Source organism: Thunnus albacares, chromosome 12 (assembly GCF_914725855.1).
Source record: "Thunnus albacares chromosome 12, fThuAlb1.1, whole genome shotgun sequence".
In the NCBI taxonomy this organism is placed as follows: Eukaryota; Metazoa; Chordata; class Actinopteri; order Scombriformes; family Scombridae; genus Thunnus; species Thunnus albacares.
The window spans coordinates 6,916,963-6,943,536 of NC_058117.1; the positions used below are offsets into that span (position 1 = coordinate 6,916,963).

A 26,574-nucleotide genomic window follows, 5' to 3' on the forward strand; every position below is an offset into this window, starting at 1 on the left:
GTTTAGTGTAGTGATGTGTACTGTATTGTAGTGTATTAAAGTTAAGTATGGTAGTGTTGTGTAATGTGATGTTTTGTGATATAGATAGTGTTGTATAAAATAGTATACTATAGTATGTGATGTGCTGTAATATCATTTAGTATAGTTCTGTGTAATGTATTGTTGTATGGTATAGTATTGTATAATATAGTATAGTACAGTATAGTATAGTGTAAAATTGTGTAGTGTAGTGTAGTATAGTATGCTGTCGTGTAATGTACAGTATATTACTGTGTAGTGTAATCTTGTGTATGTATTGAAGTAAAGTATGGTGTAGTGCTGTGTAATGTGATGTGCTGTAATATAGTTTAGCATTGTGCTGTGTAATGTATTGTTTTGTAGTATAGTTTAGTATACTACAGTATAGTGTAAAGTAGTGTACTGTGGTATAGTGAAGTATAATGTTGTGTAATCTGTTGTTGCATAGAACAGTAAAATGTAGTGTGGTGTAATGTATTGTTTTGTAGTATAGTACAAAAAAAGTGTATATCAAGTGTGTAAGTACGGTGTAATGTTGTGTAATGTGATGTAATATGCAGTATAGAATAGTATAGTATAGTATAGTATAGTGTAGCGTTATATGGTATTGTAAGTAAGTATGGTGTAGTGTTGTGTAATGTGTATTGTGATATAGATGTAATGCAGTGTTGTTTTGTTATATAGTACAGTAGGATATAGCCTATTATATAGCAGATTATTATGGTACTTTTTTATATAATGTATGCAGTTGAGGTGTGGCTGCTTGTGACACAGTCATATAGCTGTTGGCACAAACACACACACACACACACACACACACACACACACACACACACACACACACACACACACCATTCACAGAGGCTCGTTTAGGTAGCTCAGTTAGGTTAATTGAACAACCTAATCAATTAAGCATGGCTTCTATTGTCGGCGGCGCTCAGGGGAGCTATACATGCAGAGACCGGAAACTCTGACCGCGGGCTGAGCCAGTGTGTCAGGGGTTAATCTCCCTCTCTCACCAGGCTGTCGAGAAACTAGGGCAAACAACGGTGCACAATACAAAATTAATAATACAGGCAATGTTTTTATCCTTCCGTCGTTACTGCCCAGTTACACTTACTCCTCCTCCCCTACAAGCTGCAGTCTAGTTATGTCTGGTGTACTTTTGTTTTCTTCTAAAGGATGCTTACTGTGCGCCTCATTATCATTCTATTTATGATATAATCTATGAGGAATTAAATGGTCCACCAAGAGGGAGAGAAACAGATCGATTGGTCGAACACCCTTCAGAATCTTGTAATAATCAATACTGCACAAATATCACAGCAAAACCTTGAACTATCTCACAACTACTAAGAAAATATGGACTGTGGTAGAAAATCCTATATGAAAATATAAGGCACATATGGGTTACTATAAAGTCAATATTAAGTAGACACATGTAATAACATTTGACAAAAATCATATGAGAGTAAAGATTTAAAAAGCTACAAATGATAAAGTGAATTCCCCCCAACACAAAGACAGAACCAGACTGTTGAATAAAGTGTTGGTTGCAGAAAAATCAGTGATTAGATCTCGTGCCATTCACTAAATAAGATTAGAGGGGGTGTGTAGCCTACCTGGGGTGTGTGTGTGTGTGTGTGTGTGTGTGTAGTCTATGGCTATTGTGCAGAGCGCGCACGAGGTGGGTTAAAGCGGGAGGTGGAAAATATGTGTCGCCTTACCTGGTCAGTCATGGTTTTCGATAAGTCTTCTCTTTCTGAAATAAGTGCTGTAGTTGCAACCGCCTGTGCCGCCCGGTTCAAGTCATCTGTGCTGGCTGCAGACCCTGCATCACATTTCACAACGGCAGGACCAGACGGCGCACAAAAGAGACGCACCGGATTTCATTTAACATGATGTTATTCTTCCCAGTACGGCGCGTAAAATCCCCCTCTGGTGACTTGAAAGGAAAGGTGCGGCGCATGGAAATTTAGGATAGGTGGTAGTAGTACACCGGAGGGTGGATAAGGAGGATACACCTGCGTCACCGCTTGGATTAAGAGTCGAGTTCATAAAGGAAGGAGATGAAAGAAAGCCATCAGCACAACAACACATCCCCTCCTGTCCATTTGGTGTCCCAACGGTCAGCAACGACTGCGCTACCCTCCCCACCTCCAGTTAATACCTGCATCTCTCTCTCTCTCTCTCTCTCTCTCTCTCTCTTTCTCTCTCTCTCCCTTTCTCTCTCTCTCTCTCCTGCAAAGTGTGCCTTGGGGGGCGCGTCCTTGAGTCAGTATGGAGTGATCCTCCTATGGGTTGGGTTGGGGGTGGAGGGAGGGATGCTAGCGGTGAAGGAAAATGTGCCACTTCCTTCATCCAGCGTAAACGTTAGCCCAGATGCACAGGTTCGTTCAAATACGTGCCTTTGGCAAACACCGCGCTGGTCTTTAGTTCAGGTTCGACGGCAGGAAATCAGTTTTTGCTCTCATAATGAGAAGCGGCCGCCAGAGGGAGGCAGAGTGACGCCTCTTCGAAGTGTTGCCAGTTTTTGTACAAAGGAATGAGGTGAAATTGTGCCCACATTATCTCAAATAAAACAGAATAAGATGTTGTTTTTGAAAAAGAAAGACCAGTTTAAAGAAAACAGCATTCATGGTGATGTGTTATATTTTATGTTTTCACTGGTGGTTTGGAATCAGGTAATGTGGCACACTTTTTGGTAGAATTATCAGGAGACCATCAAAAAAGCTGGTTACTCACTCCAATGATGTTTTTATATGTTATCACAGATCTCTGCAATAGTTCTATTTTGAAATTATGTTGTAAAGTATACTTATATATATATAGTATACTACAGACCTTCAAACACACGAAGACCCCGTCTCTCACATTGTTGGCATGTTCAGGTAAAATGGGACAGATGGTAAGGTAAAGTGGGACATTCATTTTCAGTTCAAATATTTTTTTATTTGAACATATTGTAGGCTACATAGCACAATTGAACATAGTAATAGAAGGGCTGAACAGACAAAAATAGGGAATCAGGTGTTGTATGAATACAAAAATAATTAACAAATTAATTAACCTTAATCCTTAACACAGCCTCTTAAATGTTTCATATTTCATGTTCATCATATTTCATCCTACTAAACCACTACACCTTCATCGATGTTATTTGGGTTTTAGTTTTAATTGTTAAAACGTAAAAGGGCTGAACAGCCCAGTGACACAAGCCAGAATACTGGTTATGAAACCATTCATAGGCCTACTGTGTGTAGCCTACTCCCCACAGCTCTCATGGAACCAGCAAAGGCTGCTAATCCTCTCCCCTGTCACCTTGGGGTCACTTTTGTCCCCATACATTCTCCTACAGACCTTACAGGGGTAACTGCAGGTCTGGCTTTTTGGCTGTTTGCTCAGCCTTTGTTGGCTTCTTGTTTGTTTTTGAAGAAACATTTGAAATGCTCTTTGCTGGTAAGTCAGTAGCTGGGGAGTTTAGCCCTCTTTCAAATCCCTCCCTCTCTCTCGCTCTCTCTCTCTTTGGAATGGAAATCAGGTCGATGAATGTCACTGGCTTGGCCTGAGGGGAATCAAGGGACAGAAGACAGAAGGTTGACTTAGGTGATGTATACAGGTAAGTGACAGGGTACAGTGATAGATAAAGTAATTAAAGGACCATACCAATGGTTTTGAGTGTTCTTGCCCACATTGGGTAATATTTTAAAGGTTATCTAGGCTACCTACCGTAGAGGCTGATGGTAGCTCATCATCCCGACAGGTGGTTGGGTCCTCCAGCATTGGGGTGAAGCGGAGGACGGTTGTTGACTTGTTGACATGTTGACTTCTTCTGCACCCAGATCTTCCATGCTGTTGCAGCGTGTGAGGGTCGCGCGGCATGTGGGAGTGGCATGGTGGGTAAGGGTGGCACAGTGGGTGAGGATGGCATGGTACGTGAGGGTGGCACTGCACGTGAGGGTGGCATGGCGTGTGAGGGTGGTACAGCATGTAAGGGTGGCAATGTGTGTGAGGGTGGCATGGCACATGAGGGTAGCACAGAATGTGTGAGTGGCACAGCGGGTGAGGATGGTATGGCACATGAGGGTGGCACAGCATGTGATGGCAGCAAATGACTTTGTGGTGATACTTGGAGCATAGACCTCAGCAGGGACAATGTTTTGTTCAGGGGAAACATTCCTGTTCCACTGAGGCCAGCCTGAAAAGAGCCTTGTCGGCTGGCTGCAGAACATATGTTATGTGGGATGGATCACATATGACGTAAACGTTGTTTTTCATCAGCTGGAGGAAAGGCATGTTATAGACATGGCTGCTGTGGCCATCAACTAGGAGGACATGAGGTCTGAGGTTGTTCTTCAGCAACTCTGCCATGAACAGCTTACCCCACTCAATGAAGTGCTTGCTGTTTATCCAGCCATTCTCTGAGACACTGGCAATCATATGACGTGGGCACTCATACATCCATTCCATCCTCAGCTCTTTTCCTTTGCAAATGACAAGTTATTATTACACCCATTATTTCCACACACTGTTTCCCCACTTCCCAAACCACTCACGTGACGCAGAACTGGTCTTGTAGTCCCGATTCGTCGCAGTTCCACAGATGTGAAGGAACGTCCATGATATTTAGCTCTGTGAGCAGAGCTTCATACTCCTCAAACCATTTTCCCACCACCTCTGGATTCAGGCCTGCAGCCCTTGCTGCAGACAGTGCCCGAGTTTTTTGATCCTCAGCTATTTGTGATGTTTCATAAAATTGTTAAACCAGTTGTACCTGGCTGAACCCTTGGCTTCTGAAAAGCATTTAATGCCATTGGTTTTGGCAAAGCTAAAGCCAAGCTGTTGAATATCTTTCTTGCCCAGGGGGAAACCAAGCCACTTTGGAGCCACTTATCTTCCCATTGACCCTTCTTTCCAAAGTAGACTTTGGCACATTCCATGCCCTTGCTAAGATTCTTAGTTTGGTATTCTGCCTTGCCTCCACTGCCTCCCTATATTCTTTAATGGCACCCTCCATCATGTCCCCTCTCCACTGATTGTATTTTACCTTGACATTCTCTCTCTGTCTTTTCTTCCCTGTCTCTCTCCTTGGTGCCATGTCTGTAATAAATAGTTTCACAAAATGTTAGTTTTAGGCTACTAAACTTTTCAGAGCTAGCTAACTCTGATCAACTGTTATTACTACATTAGCTTAGACTAATGTACATTAGCCTAGTGTATTGTGTATCTGTGCAAGGCAAAATGTGTGACAAGGTCAAAATAATACAAGAAAATGCCTATAATAACTGATTACACACAATCTTATTGCAAATATTAACACTCAAACAAGTGTCCCAATTAAGCTTAAATTCTTGTCCAAACAGTGTTTGATAAAATGGGCGAGTGCTTCAAATGCTTATTTATGAAAAAACAATGTATATTCAGCAAATATGTCTATTAAAATTATAACACTTCATAAAACACTTCATCATAATACAGTGCTGCAGATTGTTAAATAGTCTGTTTTTGGTTTAGCACCCATATTATGCAAAAGTAAAATTCGATATATCACAGTGCTTCCCAAACAATTTGCCTTACTTGACGTCCTGCATGGTTTTGCCACACACTTCCTGGGTACCACAGACCAATCAAATAATTGTTTTATGTTAAGTAGTGTTGTAGCAACATTTCAAAGACCTTTTCGATGACTGGCTGCTAATATTTAAAGAGCACAGTGCCTCAAAGCTTATATGTCCCATTGTACCTGATGTCCTTATTTACCTGAGATCACCCTATCTTATGAAAGGAATGGTTAACTAGCTTTAACATTAGTTTTCATGAGGATTTATTTCAGTTAATTCTAATATACAACTTCAAATGAAAGCAAGACTTGTACTCCAGTACTCTGGGTTTATATAACTATATTGCAGCAACATGTGACAGAAGATAAATTAGTTTAAAATTAATCTGTAGGAAACTGCAAAGCTGGTAACTCTGATGTTCAAAACAATAATGCTCAAAAACATAAAATATGATAAGCATATCACATTAGAGACCAAGCTGGTGTACATAAAAAAAACTGAAAATACATGACAAATATTGAAGCTCTGGAAGTTGAGTCAAAATAAATACAAACTTTTAATTAATCTTTCATGACTTGCTTTGTGACTCATGATGTCTGCTGGTACCAAGATGTGCAGCTGATGTTGTGTTCACATTAAATGAGAATAATTAGTCAACAACACAGAGAGAGAGAAATGTCTAGCAAGTCAGCGCATCATTCTGTTCAAAATGCCACAAAGTTACTTGTATGAAAATAGTTTGTTTTGTTCATTTCAAGTGATAATTTCATTCTCTACAAGTTTTTTTTCCATGTTAGCAACAGAGAGTGCAAAAATGACAGCAAGATGACGAAGGATGGATGACTGGCGGCTTGGTGGTATAACTGTTTGATTCCAGCAGGGGAACTTTGTTGCCATACCCCTCTATCCCACTGTGAGCTGGCAAAATACCAAGAAGTAATTCTGAAGGCAGGGAAGGATGTGTTTGAGCCATCAAGCCCAACACCAGTGCTGCCAACAGACCACAGCACTGTGACTATGCGCATCAGTGAACTGGCAGTCTCACTGGAAAATTCATTGGTTCAATTTATTTACAAAATTCCCCTTGGCTCCAGATAATATCTGTCAAAAATGTGACAAATAAAATCAGCTTCCCATAACTCATCAGGTCTGCCCGTCACATCCTGTCGCAATGTTCAAACCTTGTTTGGTCACATCTCACTCCAGTTAACTGCTTGCAGTGAGCTGAAAAAGACTCTCTCTCAGAAATAAATAAGTTCCCTATCAATGACACATGCTTGTTACAGTTGCTTTAGTGATGTCCTTGTTATTGATGGTGGTATGTTTTTAATGTTGTAGTCTGCAAGCCGAGGTTATTCCTGCTCTAACATTAAACATCACAATTTTTATGCTTTATGTTGCCTTCTGCAGACTCTTACCCTTTTTGTATATCCATTTTGTATATTTATGTCATTCCTTCAAACTTCCCATCAAGGTTATTGGTGTCCAATCCCAGTGAGACCTAGAAGCTGACCTGACAGATGTTTGCAAGTGCAACCCTCATGCAATATCTACCATCTTTAATATGAAAAGAATCCAGCATGAGTGAGAGTGCTCTGCTTCTTCCCTTTTACAGTTAAAAGTTCCAACTTCAAGGCCAGGTAAAGTACAACACTACCCGCCAGTAATGTTAAGAAGCCTATTTCTCTCACTCAGGCATCTATCAAAAATGTGTAGGCTACTATTTCAATAATAAATGCACAACCAATACACAGCAGTAAATACAGGCAATTCAGAACTACCTTTGACGACCCTGTTGTCACTGCACAGGCAGTAAAGGAGAGATATTTTTTTGTTGCATCAAGGAAATTAATTAACACCAAGGCTGTACCAGTGGTAAGCTGGCTGCAACATATACTGAGTTCAATCGCTGATGCCAAAGAAAGGATGTGTGCCTACCTGAACCCAGGTCAGTTCCACTCATCTCCTACGGTGTCATCTCACTCAAGCTGGGCGGTGTGAGCTAGGCCCAGTGTTGCCGGCCATGCACTGATGACTCACAGCATGATGTTGGGTTCAGTTTTCTTTAATTCAAAAATTCTCTCCCCTGGAGACCTAACACATTGTAGCAGTAATTCGCTAAATCTGATGCTTAAGGAAAATTGCCTACTTAAAATCCCACTGAAATCACAATGCAATCCAAAATAATTTGTCTATTTTTTATCAGTAAAAGGAAGACAAGCAGTCCTATGAGAAATGGTCCTTTTCATCTCAGCAGGCTGAAGGGGTGTATTGACGTCTGTGTTTGATTGACAACAGCAGACAGCCTGAGCTCTGGCAGCAGAATGAGACCTGCAGTAACAAACCTGTGCTGTAGCTTACAAGCCATGGCACAGTGTGTGAAGACTGCAACTGAATCTAAATAGCTTTTGACATTTGAAGGTAAGTTTACATGCTGTTCAATGTTCTGCAGCTGAACAGCTAATTCAAACAAACACGTTTGTTTGGTGACATTCAAGAAGCTAAGGTGCAGACCGAGATGTGGGTTCATATTAGTAAGTTAAATAAGAAAAAGACTGGTGAGAAAGCTAATGTTTGTTGTTAAGAGTCTCTGGCTCTTGTGCTGTGTAGCAGTTTTAATACCTAAAACAAAGAGACTGGTGGAAAATAACAGGAAGGAGTGGAGATACTGGTGTGTTTCGAGGTGTCATTCACCACCAGCAAACCATGTGTATGTTGATAGCTAGTTTACAGCTAATGTTTGTGCAGTTGGTAAATTGTCTGTTTGGGGTGAATGACATGAAAATTCACATTGCATTCTGTCTGAATACACCTTTCAAGTAGTAAATTGGCTTGGAGGCAACATGATGATGCAAGGACTTTACAACAAACCTTATACTTTTTTCAAGACAGTTTGCCATTTGCTATCAACTTAATTTAAGGCACAAATTTGTTAAGTTACAATAAACTGTTTATTCTGTAAAAATAAGACACAGAAAGAAACATGAATTGATCTAAATTCAGGTGATTTAACTAACTTTAACCAAAGCAACATAGAAACTTTTACCAAAAACTAGTTTAAAAAGACAAAAACAACAACTACAATAAAAAATAGAAATGCATGATACAGTACAGTGCCATTTATTTAATATTTAAGTAGCTTTGAAGCACAGTGAATTTGAAAAAAAGGAATTGGTGACAGGAAAAGTATTCATCAAGAATAATGTGGGACAGCATATACTGTATATGAGTAGATAATTTTCACTGGTTCCTTCCATTTTCTGTTTAACACATAGCAGTGGGCCTATTGCTGAGAGGAACATGTTGATCATGCTGTGTGAACATGCTGGCCTGGCTGCAGGCTTATTTTTAAATCACTATAGGTCTATACTGTAGCTCTTTGTATTAAACAGATCCTCCCTGTGGGATTTAAATAGTGCTTGATGACAGTGAATGACCTGACAACCTTTTAAGGCTATTAAGTGTTAAGTGTTCGTTCTTGCTGTTACACTCAAAGAATCAGTACCGTCTCAAAAAGTCCATCTAGACAGTGAGTGTAGTTCCTCCATTATAATAACCATCTCCTGAATCCCTTAGATATTCATTTCCTCTCAGTATCCATTCTACCCACTGCTGTTCTTAGCTGCCTGATCTCACAGTGCTTGATAGAGTACCAGAAGCCTCCAGACACGTTGAGGCTACAGTAAACACACTGAATGGAAGTGGGAAGAATCCTCTCAATGGGCCTGCTGAGCATGACTTATATTTTAAGCTTTCACTAATCTGCAGACTTAATTAACTCTCATCAGGACATCAGAGCTTGCTAGTGCCTTGCACTGTGTGAGAGGATCACAGCGCAGACAGATGACAGATAAGTGCTCTCATTAGCCACCAAGACAGTATTGACGAAAAATTGCCTGCTCCTCGCTAATGGAAACACTCCGGTCTGTCATTAGAATGTGCAGCGGTGCAGAGATGTCAGGGGGTCAAGAGGTAACCAAGGCAAGATTTATGGCTGCCAATATGATGACACTTGCAAGGTCATGCATCATGTATACGTCACACGCCTGCCATCCACAGATCTAAATAATGACACCAATGGAATTTTATTACTTTTTGCCATCCAATTAAATCTAACACTTTGTAGATGAAGCATGTCTTTAACATTAGCATGTGAGAATTGATTGTTCATGTGTAAATGTTTTGCCCAACTAGTACTTAAAGTCAGACTGAAATTGAATTCTTGCTGAAAGAGCATATATATTTGTTGTTTATTTTAACCAAATCATAATTTCCAAAAATAGAAATTTAAGTTTTATCATTTTTCTGCAATGACGGCTGCCCCTTCGTTAGTGTTTTCCAAGGTAAAGGAGCTTTTGTTACGACTGATGAATTTGGTAATTTGATTTTGTGCTATGTCTTTGTGCTTTGTAAAATAGTACGTAATATAACTTCAGTTCCAACAGACATACAGTTCACCAGCTGGGTGGCTGACAGAGTTACCCTTGCTTACACCCCGTTATTTCAGCCCTGCATGTTTCTCCATGACTCCATACATTACTGCGTGACTCTGTACATCACTCTCTGTCAGGATTTAAATCACAGGGTAAGGCATGCAGTGAGGTTACAGGACTATGTTGCTAAGTGAGTTTTGACAGTCTGGTCATTTGTCAACACCCCAACAGGACTCATGAAAGACAGACAGTTAATGCTAGCTAGAACCAGGGTGGGAAATTAGCACCAGCTGGTAGATTTCAGACACAAAATAATACTTTACTGAGTGGCCAGTAGATGTTCACATTTGAAAAAGTTAATTTCCCATCCTAGCTAGAACTCTCCCTCCTTTGTATAAAGTGGGATGGACAACACTAAGTGTGTGTGAGCTGCCGATGACTCAGCAGGTGTTGAAATAACATGAATGAAAAAGTAACGAGTAGTGCAAATAGGTGTTTATGTTAGCAAGCTTGGCTGAGTAGTTTCCTCTTTTTGTAGGGAATCTAGTTAGCCTATGCTTGCTAGTTTCCACTTTATGAATCTATACAAACTTAAACACAATGGGACCTCCCAGGTGCTGAATGTTGTTAAGGGACAGACATCTTAAATTGCGTACATATCGACTGATAATATTGAATCAACATTTATGGCTGTACAGGGCTACGACATCCCCCTATAAATTCTCCCGTCAGTAGGGGAGAACTGAGTCGAAAGTAATACTTTTCAGTTTTACTAAAGACAGAAACAAATTTTCATTGTGCTTAACAACTCACATGTGTGTTCTATCAATACCAGGTGCTATTTTGTACAAATTTGTAATGACTTTGGTATAATTTGACTTTGAACGGAAGTTGCACATTGTTACTTTCGACACCGTCAGTCAGGACAAAATTAACACACAGGTGGGTTAAAAGTAACGCAACGGTATAAACTTGAATTGTTTACATTATTCTTGTTTTTATTAAAAATGTCTGACAATGCCCTTAATTAATATGTAATTGCAAACATACTATGTCCTTTATCTTAATAAAAAAGCATTCAATTTCATATTTAGAACATAGGGCCTAACAATCAATGATAAGCATTTGGATTTTTTATTTTTTAAACTTACGTAGATCAGCCAATTAACACATTGCATCTTCTTAAATTCCTGTTTGGAATCTTATTGAATGATTTATAGTTAAATATATTATATTATATAGTATAATTATAGTGAAAGAAATGCTCATTGTTACTGTAGTTAGATGAAAGAAACACCTGTTACAATCGTCTTGACAATGACTCCTGACTTGCTTCTATACTGAAAAGCGCTGACATGGCAAACTTCAAGATGTATCAAAGTACTAAATAATCTATCAGATGATCATGACTATGACTATGACGCAAAAATATAAACACAACTAGTCATTAAAAAAAAATTACCAGTTGACTGAATTTATTTACCTTGATTGAAAACAGCTTTTCTGGTAGAACACTGCGAAAGTATGACTTATCCACACAATTTTTCGCAGTTCTGGGAAGTGTTGTGGGCTGTATGTGCTGATGCAATTGTGCATATCAGACTTGTGTGAGGTCGGAGAAAATCGCAGTGTTAAGCCTAAGATATACTTGCTTTTAACTATGCGTTCACGAGTGCATGATGGCTGCCTTGCACGTCGTCAGAAAATTTACTACTACGTGTCCGAAAGATGCAATACACACACGAATGGTAGGAGCAGTGTAGGGGCAGTATGGCGATGTGACAGGATCAGAGGTCAGTAGGCATGAAAGCAGCAACAACAATGGCGGAAAGTTTTGGAGACAAGTTAATAGACCAATTCCACAATTACCCGCATCTCTATGATGTGTCATTGCTGCTGCACTGTGATAAATATGCTTGTCAGACATGCTTTTTCTGCTGTGACCTCAGAATTAACAAAATAGTAACCTCCCTAAGTGTCGCCATGTTTATTGTTTATGTCATGCAAATCCAGAAGTTCTATTTATGCCCTCTAGTGGAATCCTCCAGGAACATGCAAAGTATGTATGCGAGCACGTGGTTAAAAAGCAAGTATATCTCCAGCCTTACTTTCGTCCCGTGTTTTACTTTCAACCCAGTTCTCCCCTAGTGCACCCTAATGTGTATCCCCACAGTATGAGTATTTTTTTTCAAGCTTAGATCGTGTTTCAGATTAAAATTTTAAGTCATCTCCATTTTAGCTGCAAAACAAACTATATTCGGGGCTGTTTAAGCGTTTCTAACTTCCCAATAAATTTAAATCACTGCTTTACATCTGCCCGTATAAATAGCCTGACAACAAAAAATCCAATTACTCGTCTACAGCCAATTTGTCAAACAAAGCCCCTGACCACTGCAAGTACATGACATGCCCTTTACATTGTGATATTAAACCACTCTGTTTGCAGATGGGCTCCACTTGTTAAGAAGTAATTTTCCCACGTAGTCATCTTGTGACGTGATCCTTTCTGTCAAATCCTTATTTAATAAGCACTTCTCCGCATACAAGCCCAGAACAAAATTAGTCAGCTTCTATTTATGCTTGTCATAAGTCAAGGAGGCCTCTTTTCACAATGTTATTGAGATGACACTGAATTTAGTTTATGTTGCAACCAAGTGCTTTACAGGGAGCTTTACAGGGAGGCAGGCATGGCGCTCTGTGTCCCCTGTGTTTTTACTCTGTCAGGCAGCTTAGAAATAGGTTTGCAAGGCTGTATTTCTTGTAATCTACAAGATGCAATGTAAAGATGTCATATGAAGGCTTCTGGAAACAGGCAACATTCTTTTCATAGTTCATACATCATGCACATGCTGTATGTCATACTTATCAGGCGCGCTTTTATTGTGGATTGGGGACGGTTGTTTAAAGGCTCCATGGGGAATCTGTTTTATGTGTGCTTGGTTGGGTCATGTCAGTCAGTGTGGGCTCAGCAGACATCCTTTAGTGCCTGAAAAAGGCTGTTAAGATTGCAGGTTTCAGGTCCCATGTGGGAGCTCTGAAAAGGTTCAGTGACCTGGTTTTGTAAATGATAATGTGCACATTGATATACAGAGGACCTGCTTTGTTTTGCTGTAAAATTTTCTCTTAAATCATCCCAGACTTGCAGCTCTCCTCTTCAAGCTTCTCACAACCAGGACAGTGAGTTGCTTAGTGACTCTGGCATTGCGATGAGCAATATAAACCTTGTGTTTTTATGGCATGTAATGCATTCTGTTTATGATACACTGTTATCTATCTGAGAGGCCCCACACACTGTTCCCTAGAGCCTTTTTATACATTTACTGTAATGTTGTGAAGAGGATGTGGGTATAACCACATAAGCATCTAAGCATACATAATAGTATGTGTACACAAAGCATGCTGTGACTCATGTATTTGTATGTGTCTTGTGATGGCAAATATGAATAGTATGTCACAGGGGTACTATATGTGAGTGAGCACAGTTGTGTGTATTAACTTTTACTGAGTCAGTCTGTGTGTCAGAGGTTGGTGAGTAAGTGAGTGTGCAGGAGGCTGAGGGTGTGGTAGGCATGGGGGAGGAGCAGGAGCAATACGCCAGCACTGTACAGGTTTTTTTTCCAAATGCTTATGAAAGAAGGAAGGCAGCAGAGCTCGGAGCTGACGTACTGCCGGACGTGACAGCAGGAAATACAGTGGCGGGTTCCAGCATGGTGCTAGACACACCAGCAAAATGGCCATCAAGGATGCCACCTCCCATAGCAGGGACACCCTTGTCTCTGTTTCCACACTTGGCACAGTTGAAGTGACTGGCAAATACAATGGAGACAAATTGGAGAAGCTAATGGGAGAAGCTGCAGAGCTAACATAGGGTGACATAACATTCACAAACTCAAGTGCATAATATGGCAACCAGCTAATAGCAAAAACCAGTGTTGAGGCAATCAGCAGAGCGGTAGCTTTTTTGTTGCGTCTGTCAGCAGCCAGAGTGCCCCTGCAGCCATGGAGATGGGAGATGATGAGGCCGCAGTTGATGGCAATACAGAGGAGAGGGGCCACATAATAAACCAGGAAGGCAGGAACCAGGAAGAACAGCCACTCATCTCTGCCTACTAACCATGTGCAACCACCATCAAAGTTGATGTAGGTGACCTTTGGTAACGCCATGGTTACTGAGACCAGCCAAATGGCTACTACAGTGCATAACCTGTGGGAGAGGGAGAGAAAGAACAGTAGGTTTATTTGTTGTGCAAGTGGGTTGTATTTGCTGATAGAAATAGATCATTTGCACAGAATAAGACAGCATGTACCAGGGTCTGCTGATGTAAATCTTTAAACACAGGTCAGAACAATACAGTTTCATTTTTCAAAGGATGACTCGTTTCCGAAAAGCTTTGTAGTTATGTACTTAAAATTTAAACAAATGTTACTTGAAGAGGGGTAAATAGTGCAAATGTTGGGGACAACTTTTGGCCTTGTATTAATACACATTTGGTGCACTAGTGAGTATTAATGGGACTGTGATGGATACTAGAATCTATCCAATGTTGGTTTTGTTTTGTGCTTCAATGGGATTTGTTGATAATACAAAATATTTATATTGCCAGTTTTATCCTGTAAGACTTTCTCAAACCTGCCAAGTGATACTCACACTTGCGCCAGACTAGCAGCTAGTCTCGTCCGTGGCATAACGATACGATACCTCAGCGCTGACAAAGCCGCCAGACTGAAGATTTCCACTCCCACTGTTATGGAAGTCATGAATCCCAGAAAGACGCAGGTCCCACCTCCAAGCTCCCAGTTCTGGAAACTAGCACTTAGAAGCACACAGGGTAAGGTGAGCAGGGCGCCCAGGTCCGCCAGGCTGAGGTTGAGGAGCAGGACGGAGCTTGGCTTGGAGCGGCTCCGGGGGTTCCTAACCAGCACCAGCCATAGCAGGAGGTGACCCCCAACCCCCACTAGAAGAGAGACCAGGCTGACCATGGGCAGTACCACGGAAAAGGAGATGGTGGTGTTGGTGGAGACGACGTTGAAAAGGAGGTTGACTATGGCAGGCATGGTGAACGTGAGACTCAGTGCAGTACAAGGTGTTTCTCTGGAAGAGCAATGAAAGACAGATTTAGAGATGGAGGCTAGTTGAGCAAATGGAAGAAAGAAAGAGAAGATGGTGTATAAGGACTTCAAGAAATTGAAGTAATTCTACAAAATAGGATTGTGAATGAGGAGGAAAAGGCTAGATGAAGAGAATGAATGCACTGAGGGTGATAAAGGGGTAAGAGGAGAAAATGCACGGAACTATTCGAGAAATTACAAATGAGATGAGACAGGAGCAGTGAAGAGATGATGAGAAAGGCATAATAGAAAAATGGATTTTTAGAGGTGAAGAAAATTACCTACAACTGTGAGAGCAAGGTAGACAAAATCAGGAAGTTAGTGAGACACGCAGAGCAATGATAATTTTGGAAGCTGATTTTAATAATCAACTATCTTCCATGCATTATTCATGTATATAGTTGCTGCTCCTTGGCTCCCAGATCACCTGCATTTCAGAGCTTACCAGGCCCTTCCTGTGACTGACAAGCCTGATGATTCAGACGAGACAGTCTAGTCCCCCTCTTCTCTCTCAGGAGACTTAAGCAACAAAGACCCAGTGACATAAGCAAGTGCGACTGCATCACAACACAAACAAGACAACTCACCTCGGCGGGCACATGGCAAGGTACAGGCAGATGTGTCACACAGACAGAGGAATGGAGCTTGTTTATTCCCAGGGTAGACAAACAACACACATAAAGTAGTTGTGCAGAGCAAAAAGTATAGTCTTTAGTAAAGAGCATTCAGTTAACCAGAGTGAAGCCCTGCACGTAAACAAACCACTTATCCCCTTAAGTAAACAAGCCACTTATTTAGAAGAGATGATTCGGCTACCTACACAGTGACATTTGCGAAGGTTTGTTGAATAATTGATTTTACATCAATATCTGAACAGAGTCCAACCCGCAAGAAAAGCATTTGTCTTGATCCTCCAAAACCCCAAATGCATAAACAGGAATATACCACTGAATTTCAGCAGTCTTACTGATGTCTTCATGGATCGATTCAGCTACCCTCTACTGAATCCCACTGGAATATCCCTCAAGAAAACAAACCCAAACACTTTGAAGACAGATTAATCTAAAGGCTCTTTAAAACACCCTGGGAGGTGTCTACCAAGAGATGAAGGCATTTAAAATGTTTCAGTCTCACATCCACTATCCAATTTTACTTTACTTTTTATAAAACTCATGAATTACTGTCTGAGATAAGAAAGAAACTGGTCAAAAGTGTGACATAATGAAGTTAGAACACCTACAAATCATTAAAAGAATGGTTTATTGCTTTGGAATACCCTTATTTGCTTTTTTCCATGAGTGAGATGAAAAAAATCCACCTTAGCCTAGCTTAGCATAAAAACGGGAAGCAGGTAGTACCAGCTAGCCTGATTCTGATCAACATGAATGGTCTTGTTTGTTGACAATGTATAGAAAGAGAAACGTTAAAACACAAATTTGGGTAAGTATTTCAGTAAGGCCTTTTTATGTGTCTGTAAATTCCTAAAAAAAAAAAAAAAATCTTTGAATTTCCTGCAAAGAATGATCTAATTTGGTGCGAAATATAAGGAAAACAGAGACAAAGCTCTTAGACTGTTAGCTAGATTTAGCTAGTTGTAGTAGTTGAGTTAAGTTGATTTCTAGATTTCCTTTGATATGCTGCTTCACTTAAATCCAAGTAAATATTTATTTATCATTAATTTATTATTGTAAACCGTATTCTTAATTATATGTTCATCTGTAGGCAAATTTCAACTCATGTAGCCTACACTGACTAAAAGACATAATTTAAGATAGTTTAGCAATTGATAGGAATAAACAAATTTAGAAGAGTACAATTGTTTCTATTTTACCAAGAATCAGCACCAAATTACATAGTTCTTGGTAGGAAACTTCCAACCCCTGCTACAGCTGGTGAGAGCAGTGCTGGGCAGATGGATAAATGGTTGTTCATCAAGAAATAGTTACAGCTAGTTAAACCCCCTAAAACAACAAATGATAACAAATGTTTTTATATTTTTGTTTGTGTATGGGTTAAACAAATGAGCTGCAACGTGATAATAAGCAAATTTAGAGATATTGATCGTGTATTTTACAACTTTGGACAGAGTCAGGCTAGCTGTTTCCAGACTTTATGTTAAGCTAGGCAAACCATGTCCTGACTCCAGCTCATAGCGCACAGGCATGAGATTGATTTCAGTCTTCTTATCTTATGAATGAAAGCAACTGTTGTTGTTTCACAAAACCTTGAATTATTGCTTTAAGCCACAAATAAGATGTTTATTGGCATAATACAACTTTTTATACAGTAGCAGTAACACACACAGGATTTCTGTTATTTTCTGATTGTGATTTTGGAAGAGAAGTGCTCAAGGTTTCAGCCACATTGCTCAAGATCATATGATAATAGGTTTTATTTTTTTAAAAATTGTGTGGCATTTTCTCTTTTCTCCATAAGTATGATCTTTAACCAATTGTGACATTATCAATGCAATTTGAAAATGCCATTGTACTGGTAGGATGCATCAAAATCTGATCAACCGTGTCTGCTATATTGTGTGTGTGTATGTGTGTGTGTGTGTGTGTCTGTGTGAGGGACAGATGGACCAACAAATGAACAAACGTTTGTTCCTTCATCCATCTGTCCCTTTCATGCAGCATCTCACTCAAGCTCAACATCCCTGTCCAAGTTTCATCTTTGGGGGTGGGTGATATTGTGTGCTTTACAGGTAATCAAGGCAGTTTAGGTGGTGTTTTGAACAAAGTGTCACTAACTATTCACTATGCTGAATGAGGGCCTTAAATGACAGTGATTAGAGGGGAAATCATTTATTTGAGGGGAAATAACAAATTAGCAGCCTGCTTCCAGCCTTACTAAAATTCACTTCACACATTAGGCTGACGACAGAGCTTCATAGCATTTATATTTCATTCTGGTTTTATCAGTACGGCAGCAAGTGAATAAGCAGTGAAGAGCAGAAGTAGTGGAAAAGGGCTAAAAGGGAAAGATAGAACATGACAGATGAGGAGAGACAGCCAAGAACACAGAAGTGATGGAGAGTACAGAGACATGAAATGAACAACACAAGGCTAAACTAATTGTGTTTAATTTTAGACACATTGACCTCCCACTGAACTGATTTACTGATTTAGAGTTTGTGACTGGCTCCAGGCTATTTTCAGTCCAACCACAACCACTCCTTGGCCACATTATGGATTACATACATCTGTAGCATGAAAATCAATCAATCCAGGCTGTCTTTCTCAGAGGAAAGCAAAAAGCAGAAGGAAAAACATATTAATTTACCACAAAATTTAATCCAGAAGTACAGACAGGGGGACAAATTGAAGAATTAAACCTGAATAAATGGACAGAAACACAAGAAATGCAGATACATCTATTAAGAACACTAAAGGTCATTGAATGGTTTGATAGGTATAAAAATAGTGTGGAGTCATATTCTCTGGCCTTTACAGTCACCAAATCTCAACTCATTTGACCGCTTTTAGGAGATTTTTACCTTTTGCAAGAATTGTGTTCCCCCTCCAGTGGATCTCCAGAGACTCCAGAGAATCTATTTGATGAAAGCTGTTGTGGCAGGTCAGTGGCTTAACACCTCAGCAAGACAATGACAATGTCAGTTGGTCTGTCTGCTAATTTTTCCTCAAGCGGTACCCTGAAGTTTACTTTTGTGGTTTTTAGTGGTATCTCCTCAACAGTTGGATGGAATACCAGGAAAACTGGTACACATATTCATGCCCCCGTCAGAATGAATCCAAACATATTGGTGATGAACTGTTAATATAGCACCATCATCAGGTCTATATTTTAATTTGCCCAGTGACTAATGACATTAGCCATCAGCCTCATTTTGGACTTTGTGTATAGTGCTAATTAGCAAATGCTGCATGCTAACAGGCATGCTAAGATGGTGAATCTGCTGATACCTGCTTAAAATCATCATCTTAACTTGCTGATGTTCGCATTCAGGTCAAAGCACTGCTGTCACCTCAAGGCTCCAGGGACAGAGCTGGGCTGTAAGGTGATTTTTGCAAAGTAGTCACACTTGGCTTGACACACACTGGCTGAAAAAGCCCTTTTCCCCCATACACAATCATAAATAAAGTTGTGGCTGTAAAACAGTGAATACATTTCTTCTGAACCTCAAAAACAACCCGGAACAACTGACTTTGATCCCAACTGGTCAATAAAAATGGCAAAGTCTAGAGGAGCTGTATCACATTTACAGTTGGAGCCAATGCAAAATCAGCTACCTCCATAGACTAGACTCCATAGTGTGCATGATGGGCCCAAAAACATGAAAGCCCACTGAGACCTTTTCAACATATGTGCCCAGTGAGCAACTTTCATAGTAATGAATGGGCTGCTATCCTGGAACACGTTATCCACTTTTTCAAATTTTTATATGTCTTAAAACATGTCTGGAGGGGATCTTTAATTGATCCATGCTACAGCCTCACAGAGCCAATAACATTGCTGTAGACTCTTGATCTTGTTCCCTTAATTTGTCATCTATCTGCTGCTTGGAGGCATGTAATTTGATTGAAGTTCTTTATGGAACAGCTAATGTCATATTACCCTTTCAACAACAACAAATAAAAATCAAAGCAGGCAATAGCAGCATCATTTTATATCCGTTGGTTTAAACCATTAACATCTTTCACAAATACATTTTTTTCCTTTTATTGTCCATTCTCAGATGCTAAATGGATCGTTTTGTTGCATTCAATAAGACAGTAATTACCACAGGTAATCATGTGCGCATCCACAAATCTTCAGTTCTGCAATAGAGGGGTACCCATACACTGAATCAGAGCTCCCTTGTAGGCTTTACTGGCATTATTTTGACCCAGCACTGTTTGATCAGGTATTTCTCATGTGTTAAAAATGATTTAACAAGATGATCAGTCACATCATAATCACTGAACTACTGTACATGAATCTATGCAAGAACTCAAAGATGTATTACACAATCATCCAATCAGTATGTCACAAGAGAATCCACTGAAAATATCACAGAAACACTTCTTCTATCAGAACAAGGTCGCACAATAAAGTCAAACCTCAAGTGGATTTAAACAAAATGAGGAACTTTGTGTAGCAACTATTTGACCCAGGTGTGGACTGAAGGTATTGAGCTGAAAAGAAAAATGCAGAGGTCTGAAATGCAGGCAGAGCCACAGGGACATACATAGAGAGGATAATAAAAGTATGAGTCTCACTTACTGTGCACAGTGTGTTCCTCCGGGGAAAGCCCTCTGCTCACCATCAGCTGATGTGCTGCATAAAGAGGACAGAGAGAGAGAGGACACACACCTGCGTTCCTGCCTGTATGCCCTCCTCCTCTTGACTTCCTATGCTGTCCTTTGGCCATTCACACACACAAACACACACACACATTGTGGGTGACTGGACAATTTCCCCCTCCACCTACAAAGTGTCAAGATAATGAGCAAAGATGTCCATCCAGTGAGCCACTGACTTTAGAGATGATGAGCAAATTCACTATCATCTATGTACACTATATGGCCAAAAATATGTAGACTCATCATTTGTGTATTTTTGGTTCTGGGGATGTTTTTCATGGTTTAGACTATAAAGGAAATCGAGATGCTACAGTGTACAGAAACTCCTCAGACAATCACATGCAACTTTGGGAGCAGTTTGGGATGGCCCCTTTCTTGTTTCAGCACAACAATACCCTTGTGTACCCAACACCAACTGGAACACTGATTGCAAGCCAGGGCCTCTATTTATCAAACTGCTAAAAATGACATTTTGGACTTACGTGAAAGATGAAAGTTAAAAATACGACTTGGAAACTACACATTTTATGTCTTAAAAATGTGCTTGAAACTGAGAAAGCTCCAGATGTCTCTGAAAGTCGGTGAGTGAAGAGAAGAATCTTAGATGACTGTAGTGCAGAAACAGAGGGGACAGGTTTTGGAGCCATTGTACAAAATATCATTCATCGTGATGAGTAATAAATATACATATAGGTGAGGAAATATGTATAATTTAGAATAATGTCATTTTAGCCACTTATTTGAATTTGGTGTGAACATTTGATAGGATGTTACAGCACTTTTCTTGCATTTATCAGGGTTGCAAATAACAAGAATAATGCTGGCATTGGCTTTCACTTTACATGCATTTACATTGTCTGCACTTGTCGTTGTGGTACTAAATTGCCCTTATTACGAGTTTTCTCCAGTGTGCCTTGTCTACCAGATTTCACACAAATAAAATGAACAATAAAATCAACTAAAATTGCAGTTGCAGAATAACATATCACTGAGTAAAATATCAAGTTGTTTTTTTTTAAAGAATGAACAAAGGGCATATGTTGGATAAATCCTTGTCTCTGATTGGCTATTCCTGCTCTGAACATACAACCATGTGATCACATGAGTGTTGTTACTCTTGCACTTTGTTGTAAGTAGATCTAAGTTGCTTGATCAATGTGTCTTATTCTTCACACTCGGCAGAGAACTTCACTCCTAAATTGGTTCTTATAATAGTAATTCTTAGAAGCTTGATAAATACAGATCCAAGCCTTGTCTCCCAACATCAGTGGCCGACTTCACTGATTCTGTTGTGGCTGAATGGGAGCAAATCCCTGCAGCCAGGTCTCAAAATCTAATGGAGATCCTTCCCTGAAGAGTGAAGTCTGTTATAGCGGCATGTCGATGCCTGTAGTTTTGGAATCAGCTGTTCAACAATCACATACGGATGAAATGTCTGCCTGTCCACACACTGTTGGCAATGAAATATATCTTCATTATACAACCCTCCTCTCTGGCGTGGTTACCTCAGCTGGCTTCTCCCCCTCTAGGTATTTGTTTGTTGTCTACAAAATCTCTCACTCCCACTAAATCTAACACTGCCTCTGCTCCTGCCACACTGACCTCACTATCACTTTCTTTTTCACTCACATACATCGACAAGAGAGGAACACACAAACACACTGAGCCACCCACGCAAGTGCAAGCACAACTAGACACACACATACAGCTTTAATCTCCACTAATTGCTGGCAGTAGGTATTATGAGAGTTTTCAGAAAACAAACAGGTACAGAAGAGAGAAAGAGAGAGCAGAGAGAGGACTAGGGTGAGAGAGCATTAAGAACGAGAAGGAGGGAGAGGGGGATGAATGACTGCTTCCATCGAGGCCTGCGTGGAAAGTGTCAAATACGCCTCCTCAGATTGTAAAGATGGAGGCAAACTGAATAGAAACCTTTTATAAACCTAAGGAAAAACACAGTGACGGCTGCGTCGGTGGAAGATGTCTGAGTTGTGTAGTGTTCAGGATGGAGTCAGAGGAATCTGTCGAATGTGCGCCGCTCTGTTGTGCGTCACATTTTACAGGCGGAATGAAGGTGAGCCATGTCAGGAAAATGGAAGCAGTAAAGTTTATAGGTTTACTGCTTCGCTTGAAGCCTCAGTAGTAGCTGTAAGTTGATTTACAGTACAGTGCATGGGGTTTAAAGTGAGGCTTAGTCTTGATGTGTTTGTGAGTTTTTCAGGCTATAAATGTTGGTCATATTAGCTTGAAAACCAATTAGCATTTGTCAAGCCCTCATATACAACACTATATTTCAATCAGGAGAGACTGGAATAAAAAGCTTAAGAGAAACTGAATGGATTTATTTGATATACTATATTATGCAAACAGGAAAGATTGAAGATATATGTGAGGAGTCTTTGGCGATTAGATTTTTTTTGGGGGGTAGTCACACTATGAACCTTATAAGAAATGCCCCTCCGATGAAGTCTAGACACTGGTGGTAATGAAGAAGTGAAGAGCAATGGCTGAAGATCTGGATGGATGTGATGTGGAGTGGTACTTCTGATGAGCTCAGTGGAAGGACGCATGGAAAGCTGCATCAGATGAAACTAGTGGTGAATAGGAATGGGTGGGCGGCACTGATTTGAAACTGATATTACCGCTGACTGCAGCAGAGAAAGAAACAGTTTTAATGTTTCATAGCGACGAGATGATTGGTTCACAGAAGTCATAGCAGAATCTGGTTGAACTTAATGGGTGAACTTTTGCAAAGCTTCATGTCCATGTAGTTTCAACATGTCATATATGTCATGGCTTCTGAGGCCATTCCTCTTGACATAATAAATAATTTGGGTTATTTTTTCATTTATTCATCTGTATTGCCTGATGTATCTGTAGTTTTGGCCTATTTGGAGGTGCCATATTAGTCTGAAAGCTAACATATCAAAGTACTTATTGTCAAACCTCTGTAGTTCTATGACTGAGAAATGGAAACCCTAAACCTGACTAACATTTTAAGCTAACCCACCTCTGAAGCAGTTTTTCCATGAAAAGTTTATTTGGTTTTGTTCACACTAGACAGTATTACCATTAAGCAAAGTTAGGTGTCTAGAGCTAATCAGTCTAATCATTCATCAAGCAAAAATGCAGAACATTTGACATTTCCATCTTTCCATCTCTTTGCTGCTTTTCTCTTTTATGTATCACTGTAAATTGTCAGTTGGACAAAAAACAAGCATTTTGAAGAGGCCACCACAGTGTCAGGGAATTTGGGTATTTTTCACTTTTCAAATTTTTGTGAATTTTCACTTTTTTATAGATTAAAACAATAAATCTGAGACTGAAGACTGATTGATTACTCCAAACGTGGGACTAAATCATTGTTTTGTAAGTCTCAAGCAAGTCATGGCTGTGAAAGCAAAATGATCAGGCTTGCCTTGGTGTCTTACTAATCACCATCATTTTTAATTACTTGGACAAATGTTTTTCATGATGCCAACCGTTTTTTGTTATTTGAGATATCATCTGTTGTCTGTTAGGCTCATGTTTGTTAAACAGCTCTGCCAAACACACTTTTCCTTGCTGCTAATGAGGATATCAAAACATTCCAAGTACAAGTGAAGTAACAAGTCATTATTCAAAGTTGAGTTGCAAGTCTTAAAATCACCAGATTTATGACTCAAGTCCAAGTCATGTTACTTGGGTCCTTACATATGACAAACAATACTCTACTCTGAAAACACTGCATTCCACTCACCCTTCTCCTTCTTGCAGCTGCAGACTATTCTGCTTGATTCTTTTTTTTTAATTTTGCACTCTCCAGTTGCCTCATGAACATTAAAAAAGAAATAAAGTAAAGCTGCCCAAGAGGCACGAAATAAAGGAGAAAATCCAACTTTGTTATTTTCACCAAAAGAATCACATGCTATTTGTGTTGCTGCTCAAAATATTACCACTGCCTCCAAACGCCACTAGTATCACAAAAGGGAGTTGTAATAATCTCTCAGTCGTGAACGTTCAGCTGCACTGTTGTTGTCAGCCAGCTTTTTCACAATAAGGTAGGGGTTGGGATTCAGACCCCACGCTTGCCATCACCAAAGTCCACTCCTTATTGTGGTCTTTTAAAGGAGACAAGGGTGATTTAAACTGGTGTGATCTCTAACTTGAGAAATGTACATAAATGCTGCTTGTTTGCATTCAGATAAAACAGTTCCTGTATGTTTGGATGAAGATTGTCGCACACAACATGCATCATATAACACACACATGTGCTATGTTTGTATAGAAGTCCCCTACTCCAAAGACTGCACAAAGGCTGTGACACTAAGATGAAATCCTTTCTTTGTGTGGTGTTATTATATTCTCCAAAGAAAGAAACCCACCAAAACCCAAAATCCTTTTTTTAACATCACACATTCAGTAAAACTCATTGTTGGTCAGGCTTTGATACCTGTTTTTGTGCTGCTCAGTTGGTGCACAGCGGAGCACACTGGCTCATATAAACTCATTACCGGCCCGCCTCTGTTGACACATTGAGTCAAGTGGCTTGCTGCTGACCCATCTGCTGGTGCTGTGCACATGCGACTCACACTGACACACACACACACACATACACACACACGCACACAGTCAGAAGAGCACACACTTCTCTACAAACACAGACATAGATGAATGAGCGAGCTTGCCAACATGCAGATAACTGAGTGCAAACCTCACACGCGCTCCCATCTGATACACATCAAGATGAATGAGCTGGAATACCCTCAGGTAATATAGTGCACATACACACACATAATTCTGTTAGTGGAACATTGTGTTAATGTATGAACCATGTATTGGTTTACATATACTGTGATGAAACATTCAGCTGAGCATATGGTGTGTGGAAAGAAAGACACAGAGAGAATTAACCGAGCTTATCCGGTGACCTATTGAATGTGAATGCAACACCGCTGCCTGTGATCTGTCCTGACAGGGTGGGAGATCAGGTGACTGGATGAGGGAATAAAAGCTTCTCACTGTCACGAGACAAACAGGCTCCTCATTATTCAGAAATACTGATGAACTGCCCAAGCCTGATCTCACCTGTGTGCTTGCAAAACAGAGTGAGACCGTATATTCTTAATCTGCTGTTTACACACCAGAGATAGCAGTAATTAATGAGCGTGTTTATACTCTCAGTTAAGTGCTGATCTTGCTCATTAGTAAGTCTCCGCTTGATCTGTGAGCCAGTGAGCTCGTCATCATGCATATTCCGCCTTGATTTATCGTGGCGACAGTGTCTGCTGCTGAGATTCACGGTTATGGTAATAAAAATGCATCATGACTTGGCTGCAACGTGTCACTGGAGCAGTAAGCGGGCCAGTTGCAGGCTGGAGAAGAGCTCAGTCTCTGCTGCCATCTGCTGCTCAGATACAGTAACTGGCCTTCAAAATGAGTATCTGGAGTCATGACATTACTTAGATTATGAGCCTTGCAAGCTTCTTTTTAGACGTAGTTTTTAATGTAGATGGTCATGATCTGAAAGTTCAAGTCTTACTCAAATTTTTAACAATTTCTTCTGTCTGGCTTAAATTTTTTTACATCTGTTTTCACATTGAGAACATCCTGATTGCTGTTTAAAATGTTTAAAAATTGGCAGTGTGCTTCCATAAAGTTGAGGGAATCACAAGAGACAGATTTTAAAAAGAAAAGATTAACATTGAAGCAACAGAGCCTGAAATGTCCTGACTTTTAGTCCCTAGTATGGGTCAACATCCTGAATACAACTTTTCCTATAATTCAACCTTTTTGTTTAACCCTTCCTGTCTGGGAAACACTCAATTTCCACACCTTCACTTTGTAATGTGTGCTTCCTGTTATTAATTTGTAGTCACCAAACTCAAGCTAAGATACTCCACCCAATCACCATGACATCATCAGGGTTTTTGTTTTACTCTTGAGACAGATTCTCCAGAGCCACAGGAGACATACCACTACTACAAAAAAAGCTGTTTTCAGGCTAAATATTAATCCCCATGACAAGTAAATTTACCTTTATGTGTAAAATTGGTGAAATTCCCCTTTAGGAAATGTATGACTCTCATAGCATATTGAGCATTTAGATACACATGCAGAATGTGGAGCATGCCCATAAATACACAAAAATAACTTTCAATCATCCAA

The 26,574-nt window shown here is 40.0% G+C and overlaps 2 protein-coding genes and 1 long non-coding RNA gene across 4 annotated transcripts in view; 1 reads left to right on the forward strand and 2 right to left on the reverse strand.

Annotated features, from left to right (window-relative positions):
• Positions 1–7,585, reverse strand: part of rem2 (RAS (RAD and GEM)-like GTP binding 2) — a 36,715-nt gene extending 29,130 nt beyond the window's left edge. Inside the window, exon 1 of one of the 2 annotated variants that reach the window (XM_044369051.1) lies at positions 7,518–7,585. Coding sequence is in view for 1 of the 2 variants with exons in the window: in XM_044369050.1 (XP_044224985.1) it covers positions 1,746–1,757 (12 nt within the window). In the remaining variant the exon portion in view is untranslated. Of the gene's footprint in view, positions 1–1,745; positions 2,454–7,517 lie in introns of those variants that run through there. The other variant, XM_044369050.1, reaches the window with a different exon arrangement.
• LOC122994388 lies at positions 2,498–7,509 on the forward strand. Its single transcript, XR_006406589.1, has 4 exons — positions 2,498–2,568; positions 3,560–3,637; positions 7,054–7,219; positions 7,424–7,509. It is a non-coding gene; the product is annotated as an uncharacterized LOC122994388 (long non-coding RNA).
• A 4,607-nt stretch (positions 7,586–12,192) lies between the features above and the next one.
• si:ch211-119o8.4 (somatostatin receptor type 3) lies at positions 12,193–15,448 on the reverse strand. The gene is made up of 2 exons (XM_044368709.1): positions 14,661–15,448; positions 12,193–14,216 (listed from the first exon to the last, which is right to left on the reverse strand). Exons 1-2 carry the CDS (start codon positions 15,065–15,067, stop codon positions 13,511–13,513), a joined length of 1,113 nt encoding a protein of 370 aa, XP_044224644.1. The 5' UTR covers positions 15,068–15,448; the 3' UTR covers positions 12,193–13,510.
• Positions 15,449–26,574: the final 11,126 nt, after the last annotated feature.

Excerpts from the sequence above, each read along its gene's own strand:
- si:ch211-119o8.4 (XM_044368709.1), bottom strand. The coding sequence starts at position 15,067 with ATGCCTGCCATAGTCAACCTCCTTTTCAACGTCGTCTCCACCAACACC. Across the intron at positions 14,217-14,660 it reads GCTGCTAGTCTGGCGCAAGT|GTTATGCACTGTAGTAGCCA; the intron begins GTGAGTATCACT and ends CCTCTCCCACAG.